We start from the raw sequence: 9822 nt of genomic DNA on the forward strand, positions 1-9822 counted from the left end.
GTTTTACGGCCTTACCCACGACTCTGGACGGTGGCGTCTATCCCTACCAGTATTTAGGTCGGAAAAAACGGAATCAGTGAGACGGCCGTCGGGCTTACCTATATGTACTGTGGTCCTCATTCCCGACTATGAGACGAGCGAATGACAACATACCCGTTTCGGTTCCGATGACGGTTTTCCGGGTCGATATGGGTTGGACGGACACATTAATCTATTCATAACATATGCCCTTACCAATTTGTCTCAATTAACCCCCCCAGAAAGGACCAATTGTACTATTAATCGGCGGTCCCTGGTCAGATTTATAATGAGTGGTCATTGAGCGCTATCTAGTGTTAGTCCGCGAGAAAGATGTCGTGTCGGTACGCGGGCGCGCGGTATCGGTGGCATGAGTGGTCCGTACCTTCAGAATCGTTACATAGTCCCCTTTTTTATTTTGATTAAATGGGTTTTGAAAATTTTCATAACCTTGAAAGTTTTACAATATAAGATTTAGGAAAAATAAAAACAAGATGAAACTGTTAAGATTCAAACAATAGAATTGATGCTTATGGCAAGGTTACTGTGTTACTGTGGCCGAATGCGCAGGGATCCGAAACTCTTCTTTTTGATACTTCGTCTGCTTGTGGGATCAGCTAGTCTCCTTCCTTGTTTTGGTCCCTGGACTGGAAGTGTAGTGGCCTCGGTTCTAATCATGCTGGGCGTGATGGTTATAGCAGTGGTTGATGGTTGGTTCTCGATGTCATGGGTGACCTCTTTCCACAATAGGTGTAAGTCATTATTTAATGACTCGTCGGTTAGGCATATGACTTCGTCGCTGTCCAATGGTGTAATTGCCTTCTTCTCCAACTCTGTTGGTGGGAATTTTCTGCTCTCTGCTACATGGTGGTATAATTGTTGCTCGTGTTCGCTTCTCTCCATACTCAATTGTTGGTTACTTGCCGGCCTCACAAGATCCTGTTGTTGGAGAAATGTCACTTCGTCTTCAAGGAGTATGTGATCTTTGATATTTTCAGGGTTCTGGGTGCTGATAGGTGGCAGTATATCTATGGGTTTAAAAGAATATTTGGTTCTTTTTGCCAAGACTTCTCTCTCGTATCGGGCCTTCGCTTTACGGAACTCAATACTAGTGTTGAGCTCTCCTTTTAGTATCACTCGATATACTTCATCATGGATTCCTTGCCTTGGAGTTTGAATTTCTCTTTTGAGTGTATATTTGTCATCAAACTCTAACGTATCTGGTAATTGTTCCCTTCTTCTAGTCATTGTAATATTACTCTATGGGTGAAGGAAGTAGGGGTATTTTCTTGATAATGTATTTGGGTCGTGTCTGGTCTTCTGTCTCTGGCGTTGGTTCTGTTGGGAAAGTATAGTTATATTAAAAGCTCATTATATGTTAGTAGCTAAGACCCTGTCACCAACATGAACACAATACATAAGACAAGTTAGTTATCACAATTCTGTATCTCCTTGCCGGGGTCAGGAGGTACATATAGCTTGATGTTTTTGAAATTATGAGTTGACTGTTGACCATCTTCTAAGATTACCACTACGGTGTTATTCGTTCGTACTTCGGTGATAAGATAAGGTCCTCGATATAGCAAGAAGAACTTTTTTATGGTATTATCTTCTAGCGACGATAATTTATGTTCTCGTATGAGGACTTGTTGGCCTTGAGCATAATTAGGGAATTTCTTTCCTTTGTTATGGTATTCACATCGGTATTGCGCGGTCTTCTTTAGTCTTTTATATGCCAGTTGTATAATAGTATTCTTTTCTTCATTTAACAATAGATCGTCAGCCGGGATCAGTTTGTTCAGTCGAAAACTGTGTCGGCGTCTATCGACTAGTTCTTGTGGGGTATAGCCTGTGGATAAGTGAGTGACATTGTTGAGCCAATACTCGATCCTTGGTAAATGCCCTACCCAGGCGGTATGTTTCTGGTAGCAAAAGGTTCGTAGTATGCGACCTATTTCTCGGTTCGTCCTTTCAACCGGATAACCTTCGGGGTTATAGGTAGTTGTGACGATGTGGTGTATCTTCCACAATTTCATCTGTTTCTCCCAGGCTTTGCTATGGAACTGCGTACCGTTGTCCGTGAGAATGCTTTGTACGGGACCAAAGGCAGGTAAGTACTTATCTCGCAGTTTTTTTAATATATTCCCGGCCGTTGCTTTCCTCATAGCATAAATTTGTACATGCTTCGTAAATAGGTCCAATAATACTAAAATGTATTGATTTCCAAACTGTCCTTTTGGTAACGGCCCCATCAAGTCCAGTGAAATCCTTTCTTTGGGTTTCTCGGGAATATTTGCCATCAACGGTCCCCTAGTATTTTGGTTTGGAATCTTGCTTCTTTGACATAAATCACATCGCTTGATTATTTGTTTGATGGTGTGGTACATCTTGTGTATCTGATATTCTCTTCGTAGCATGTCGTGTACTTTAGCTGCTCCAAAATGTCCGAATAATTCGTGAGTTTCTACCACTATGTCTTGTACCATAATTTTGGGGAGCATGAGTTTCTCTCTTCCATTTTTATCGATGAAGAAGAGTAATCCCTGGTGTATTTTGTACCTGTGGGTTTCATGCGTTTTGATGCGGTCTCGGATAGTATTCAACTCTTCATCCTGGTCCTGGAGATCCTTCATCTGTTCGAATTGTCGTAAGAGCTTCGTGCTATACTGGTTGTATAGCATTTTATTGATGTAGATAGTTGTTTGTTGTATTTCATCCCTGTCCCCTGGAATTTGTGGGTAGCGGGTTAAAGTGTCTGCTCCAATGTTGTCCTTTCCGGGAACATGGGTTATTTGCAGGTCGAACTCTTGTAGTTTGATGGCCCATCTCATCAACCGCGCATTCAATAGTTGGCATTGATTGAGGAACGTCAGTGCTTTGTGGTCTGTAATAACATTTACCCGATACCCCAATATATAATTCCTATATTTGGTGCATCCAAAAACAATTGCTAATAATTCAAGTTCAGTAGTAAAGTAATGCTGTTCTGCGTCTTGCAGTTTTCGACTAGCAAATCCTAACGTTCTATGCCGTCCTTTCTCGTCCAGTTGATATAGTTCCGCTCCTAAGTGCGTTTTTGACGCGTCGGTGGCCAAATAAAACTCTCTGGTGAAATCCGGATATTCAAGGACTATATCATTCAAGAATTGTTCTTTTATAGTTTGGAATGCCTCGCGTTGTTCTTCGTTCCATTCCCACTCGGTATTCTTCTTGGTGAGTTGGCTTAGAACGGTCGTGTATCTTGACATATCCCTTATATATTGACGATAGAAATTGATGAACCCTAGAAAAGATTGCACTTGCTTTTTAGTCTTAGGTTCTTGGAAGTTCTGTATTGTTTTTATTTTGTCTGGGTCCATGATAAGTCCCTTTTCAGAAATTATATGTCCCAGGAATATAATTTGACTGCATAGAAATTGTGATTTCTTCATATTGATTGTTACATTATACTGCTGGAAACGGTGGAAAATTTTCTCTAGGCGGTTCATATGTTCTGAGAAAGTAGTCGATGTGACGTGGATATCATCCACGTATACAGCTGTGAATTGTAACACTTCCGATCCTAAGACCTTGTCTAAAATTTTCTGGAACTCTGCTACCGAGTTTATAAGTCCAAAAGGGAGAACTTTAAACTGGTAGTTTCTTCCTCGGTATAAGAATGCTGTGATTCCCCTGCATTCTTTCTTTAGTCGACATTGCCAATACCCGGCCGTTAGGTCTATTGAACTTAAGTATCTGGTTCCTTGAAACTTCATTAGGATCTCGTCAATGTTAGTGGGTCGTTCTCGGTCCGGGACTATTCGGGTGTTAATTTTTCTCGCATCCAGACAGAGTCGTATCTCTCCGTTTTTTTTTTCGACTCCAACAATGGGAGACGACCATGGGGAATCTGAAGGTTCAATTATCCCCAAGTGTAACATCCGTGCCAATTCCTTATCCATTTTCTCTAATTTGGAGATAGGTATAGGATACGGTTTTTTATAGATAGGCTCTCCAGGGATGACTTTGATTTGGCATTCATGGGCTGCAATTTTGCCTGGATTCTCTGAGAATATGTGTTCATATTTCCATAATAGTTCGTTGAATATGACAATTTCTTCTGGAAGTAGTTTTCCCTCACTTATTCTTTCCCTGGCAAATTCAACTTGTTGGCATGTAGTACTGTCCCCTGGTTCGCTAGTTTCCTGTTCTCTGAATGGTGTTATATGTTCCTTTTCATTGATATGCCATCTGATCGTTTTATTTTGAAAATTGATCTGTGCGTCATACTTGTCTAATACGTCAGTACCGATGATTCCCCGTTCGTTGAGATTTTCCATCTGCACAAATGTTACCAATATATCTGCTTCATTGAGTTCACATGAGCAGTATATTTGCTTCGAAACTTTACATAGCTTCTTACCGATTGCGTTGCTGATCTGGACTCCACTTACCGGTAGTGTGGGCACACTTGGGTTCTTTTTCAGTATGCGGCCGACGACTTCTTTAGCCAAGACGCTTACCGTGGCTCCGGTGTCAATTAGTAGGTTGACTCTTTCTCCCTCTATGCTGCATTGTAGGTATGGACTGATGGTCTTCTTGTTCGTGGGAATATTATTTATCGTATGTGTGATTTCTTCTGCTGGTTCTTCCCCCTCGTTCTCTTCAACTGTTATCTGTCGAACTTGTTGTTGGTCTCTCCATTGATTACTGTTTTGTCCCGGTTGGTTGCAGTTTCTATTATTTTCCGTATTTTGTGTATTATTATTTTGGTTTTCCCGCCATCTACCATATTGCTGATTGGTGTTGTTTGGTCGGTTATAACTATTGTTATGACGTGGGTTATTGTCATTAGTGTTCCTTGAGTTGTTGCTGTGGCGTTGATTATTGTCATTGCCGTTCCGTGGATTGTTGTCTCTCGTTGGTACTCTCCTTCGATGTTCTTCGGCTCCGAGGACCTTCATCGCATTTAATATTGTTTTTTGTGGTAAAGAAATCAGTATTGCCCTTAAGTATCCGGGGTAGTGTCCAGCAATGTTTTGTACAATTTCACCCTCTCTAAGGTATGGCATTTCCAAGTGTCGGAGATTCGTGGCCCAGTACATGAAGTGTTCCCGATATTTTACGTCAGCCGCGATTTGTGTGACGTTTAGGCATTGGCTCCAGATCTGTATCTGAATCTCTTTGGACCAGTATTCATCGATAAATACTCTTTCAAATTCTTCGTAATTCCTGAGTTGGAATCTTATTGCCAAAAACCAACTGCCCGCAGTGCTTTTCAAACAGTCTTTTACCACAATCAGCTTTTCTTCCTCGTAGATCTGTTTTATTGCAAAATACTCCCGTAGTTCATTTATGAAATCTCTTGGGTGTTGGTCCCGACGATTTCCGTAAAACGTGGGTTTTGTGATGTCGGTGGTTTGTCTTTGAGGCCGACAGTTCTCTTCTCTGAATTGTGTTTGTCTTGTTTCGTCCAAGTTGCGAAACGTATTTAAATATCTTTCTTCCATCTCGTCCATGTAACTTTGGTACCTAATTTCATTGTCTTCCGTCTTTTTCTTATAGATTTCTTCCCATCTCTGTTTTAGTTTTTCTATTTCTTCTTCCATCTTTTTTTCTGTTTCTTCAAGTTTGTTATCGTATTTTCTTTTCATTTCCTTCTCCAGATTTTTTATTCTGTTCTCAACAGATTTTTCTAATGCTTCAATTCTGTCCATAATATTCTCTTCGTTGTTATTAAGTCTCTTTTTCGGAGCCATGTTGATTTATAGATGTAGTAGATGTAGTATTAAGAGCACGACATTCTTAGTGGTGGTCGTTAAAACTCGAGCTTCGCGTTGGGCGCCAAATGTAATGAACGAAACACATATTCATTAGGGTTTATATCATTTATTGTATTGGCATAAACAATTTCATATAACACAATAAAACATAAAACATAAAATATAATAAATAAGTAATAATAATTTGATTTATCCCGTGTGCTGATTATGGGTAAATAGAGATCGGAATATAATTCAAATGTAGTAATTATAATAGATAGAAATTACAAACAAAATATGAGTTTATGTTTTAGTATAATATTGGTAATAACAGAACAGAGATAACACGATCTTGTACAAGCAATGCAAAGATATAGTTTAAACTTACGGTTTCTCACCGCAGATAATCAATATATTAAATTCATCGGCGCACACTACCAAGTTAATATGTACTTCTGGAGCGACAGAATATGATTTACTATTAAACTTCCATATCGACCAGTCTCTATCGTAGGATATCGATCAAGAAATACGGAATATGGTATTAATGCTGTACCCAGACCGTTATACTACTATTGATATGTCGGAAAAAAGAATCGATGTCGTATACGGACGCAAAGAAAAATCGACTACTGGTGAAATAAGGCACTGCTACCAGGCGGTCGGATATAAGTTTACGGACCTTACCCGACTCTGACGGTGCGTTCCCTTACCAGGTATTTAGGTCGGAAAAACGGAATCGATGAGACGGCCGTCGGGGATTATACCTGTACTGTGGATGCCTCATTCCCGACTGAGACTGAGAATGACAACACCCGTTTTCGGTTCCGATGACGGTTTTCCGGGTCGATATGGTTGAGACGGACATTAATCTATTCACTAACATATGCCCAATTTGTCTCAATTAACCCCAGAAAGGACCAGTTAACATATTGTCGGCGGTCCCTGTGGATTATAATGAGTGGTCATTGAGCGCTATCATGTTAGTCGCGAAGATAATGTCGTGTCGGTACGCAGGCGCGTATCAGTGGCGCTGTGGTCCGTACCCTTCAGAAGCGTTACAGGCGTATGAAAATAATTTTAGAGAAATCGCGTAAATAACGGTTGCATCAAAACCGCACTCTTTTGATTTTGACCTAAAAGGTCGATAGCAAAAACCAACAACTTATCGGTCATTGTATCAAATTGCCGTACATTTATAGTGGGTTAAAACCGCACACTATTTTTTAGTTATAATAGTGAAAAGATAAGATTATAAGATATGTACCACAGAATTATGTACTATTCAATAATCAAGTATTTAGTTGTCACTCGTTATTAGGCGGTCTCGATTCGATTAGTGTACCTACGTCTATAATTTAGTATTAAAACGTTGATATCTTAAATTTGTATAATGGATTTTAAAATTATTGAAAGTAATAAAGGGGGAAAGTGCTTATTACTTGACGATTTTAAATACCGAAAATTTCGAGTTAATATTAGTGGAAATGTTGTTTGGCGGTGTTTTATTAAAAATTGTACATCCTCAGTTACAACATGCAGTCAATTGAAGAATATATTAAAAATAAATAAATAAATAACACACACAAACATGAACAGGTGGATACTGTGAAAATTCAAATTCAAGAGGTACGTAATGTATGTAAACGCAAGGCTTGTAATGACATTTATGAAAGACCGCGAAAAATAATACGGAAAGAGGTATTATCCATAGACAATAATGCAGTTATAGGAAGCAATGACGTAAACTTAATAAGGAAGTCGATATATAATGAACGAAGGAAACTTTTACCAAATTTACCGAAAAGTTTGGAGGACGCTCTAAACTTTGTTTCAAATAGCGATATTTTAACCTGCCAAAATGAAAAAATGACCTTCGTGTATAAACAAGATGAAATGATTATTGTTACGTGTAAAAAAAATATTGAATTTTTATGTAATCATTGTGATGAATACTTGGCTGACGGTACTTTTACATACAAACCAAAGTATTTTTATCAACTGTATACTATACACGGATGGAGCAGAAATTATTATTTTCCTTTAGTACATTGTTTTTTACCTTCTAAAACTGAATCGTGTTACTTAAAAATGTGGGTCAATATTAAAAATATATGTTTGGAGTTAAGACAAGTTTTAAATATAAACATTATCCACCTCGATTTTGAGATAGCTGCTCATACGGCTGTGCAAAGCACATTTTCTGGAGTAACAGTTAAAGGCTGTAGATTCCACTTGGGTCAAGCTTTATGGCGGAAAATCCAATCAAAGAATAACCTTCGACAATCATATAATGCTAAGCAAAATGAAACTGGTGAGTGGCTAAAAATGTTTTTTGGATTACCATTTTTACCAGTACATGAAGTCACTGATGCATTCGTTGATTTAATGTCCATATGTCCACAAGATGCATGTTCTGAATTTGGAGACTACATTCCTAACACCTACATTGAAGGACAATTCCCAATGGAAATTTGGACCCATCCAATCAATGCAAATATAACTACAAGGACTTCGAATGGAGCTGAAAGATTTCACCAAGGGTTTAATTCTGAATTTTATTCTCCGAATCCATCTGTATTTATGGTTATTGATGTTTTAAGAAATATTCATATCGATACAGTGACACGTATGAACCAGTACCATAAGGGAATTCAAAATATAATCCGTCCAATTGAAAAACAAAAACAAGTTAGTAAATAGGTACATAATAATAATATTTTTGATTTTTAATTAAATTGTATTTATTTTTAGGAGTATCTGTTTCAATTTTGGGAAGTATTTTTACGTGACGGAGATCGTATGCAGTTTTTAAAAAACGTCGGCAGTCGGTTTCAGCCAATCAAACTTTGAAAGTTTTAAATTTTTTTTAAATTAATATTTTAAATTTTTGAAATTCCTATAAATTTTTATATTAGTGTAGTTATTATAAATTATATTAATTTTTTACATAACCTTTCTGTTCTAAGAATAGACGACGAAACTTCGGGAAGGAAATCGTCGGCACCCAAAGTTGGGGGGCTCAAAACTATTTCAAATAATTTGGGAGTACTATATATCAAAATAAATAAATAAGTATATAAACAATAATTTATTATATTATTTCATAGTATGTAATATCACAGACTATATTTTCATATAGCCTGTGGTATTCGTAGTAATATAGATATTATAATATATAACATAGTAATCATTAGTAATTACTATATAAATTATGCATTTTACCTACCTACCTATATGAAATGTTGTCTTTTTTATTTTGGTTTAAACGACTCTTCATAATACTTTTTATAGATTTTTTTTTTGATAACATTCCTCTAGTTTTTGTTGCCTTCATTGTATTATATACTTACTTATTGAAATCACTAATATATAAAAATAAAAATAAATACATATAATAAGATCTAAGATCGAGTACGGACAGTACGGTAGTAAATAGTATACCAGACGAGTAGACGATTTATAATCGACATTCGACAGGCGTCAGACCTCGGGCATAAAATTCTAAATTATATTCGTTGATTGTTTTCAATAATAATTGTAATACTCAGTTCGTGTTTAACCACCGTCCGTGAAACACGTGTGTTATATCGCTAACGTTTTATAGCTGCCGATAGCACGTCTACCTTATCGTCGTCCAACAGGTAATATGATTTGATCATTATATTAAAACCCCTGCACGCCGTACTATTCGTGTAATGAATAAATCAAAGGGCACAATGCCCAACACCAACACTTCTACTAATAAATTTTCAAATTCAAAAAGCTCAAACGCTTTATCAAAATCAAACCTATCATCACCTTTCAAACAAACAACTAAAACAACTTCGATTCCTCAATCATCCGAAATCACGGCCGCGGCCGTTACAAATCGCTATACTCCCCCCACGCGCAACACCACCAGCAACTCGCCGCAACGTACCAACAATAAGAACAATACACCCTCCTCCTCAACCACACCGCAAGCCGATAACATACACGCCACAACCGCTATCGCGACTCACACTAATTACGATAACTCGACCAGTCCACAGACATCATTAGCACATACCTCCAGTACTAC

General features: G+C 37.8%; 1 protein-coding gene across 1 annotated transcript; it reads left to right on the top strand.

The window, feature by feature from the left end:
* Positions 1 to 6297: 6297 nt before the first annotated feature.
* Positions 6298 to 8612, top strand: LOC112590993. The gene is made up of 4 exons (XM_025334613.1): positions 6298 to 6394; positions 7988 to 8059; positions 8302 to 8450; positions 8514 to 8612. Exons 1-4 carry the CDS (start codon positions 6298 to 6300, stop codon positions 8610 to 8612), a joined length of 417 nt encoding a protein of 138 aa, XP_025190398.1.
* Positions 8613 to 9822: the final 1210 nt, after the last annotated feature.

This window comes from Melanaphis sacchari, unplaced genomic scaffold, assembly GCF_002803265.2.
Source record: "Melanaphis sacchari strain LSU unplaced genomic scaffold, SCAv2.0 Contig124_pilon_pilon, whole genome shotgun sequence".
Lineage (NCBI taxonomy): Eukaryota > Metazoa > Arthropoda > Insecta > Hemiptera > Aphididae > Melanaphis > Melanaphis sacchari.

Excerpts from the sequence above, each read along its gene's own strand:
- LOC112590993 (XM_025334613.1), top strand. The coding sequence starts at position 6,298 with ATGGTATTAATGCTGTACCCAGACCGTTATACTACTATTGATATGTCG. Across the intron at positions 6,395-7,987 it reads CAAAGAAAAATCGACTACTG|ATTCCACTTGGGTCAAGCTT; the intron begins GTGAAATAAGGC and ends TAAAGGCTGTAG. Across the intron at positions 8,060-8,301 it reads CGACAATCATATAATGCTAA|GGTTTAATTCTGAATTTTAT; the intron begins GCAAAATGAAAC and ends GATTTCACCAAG.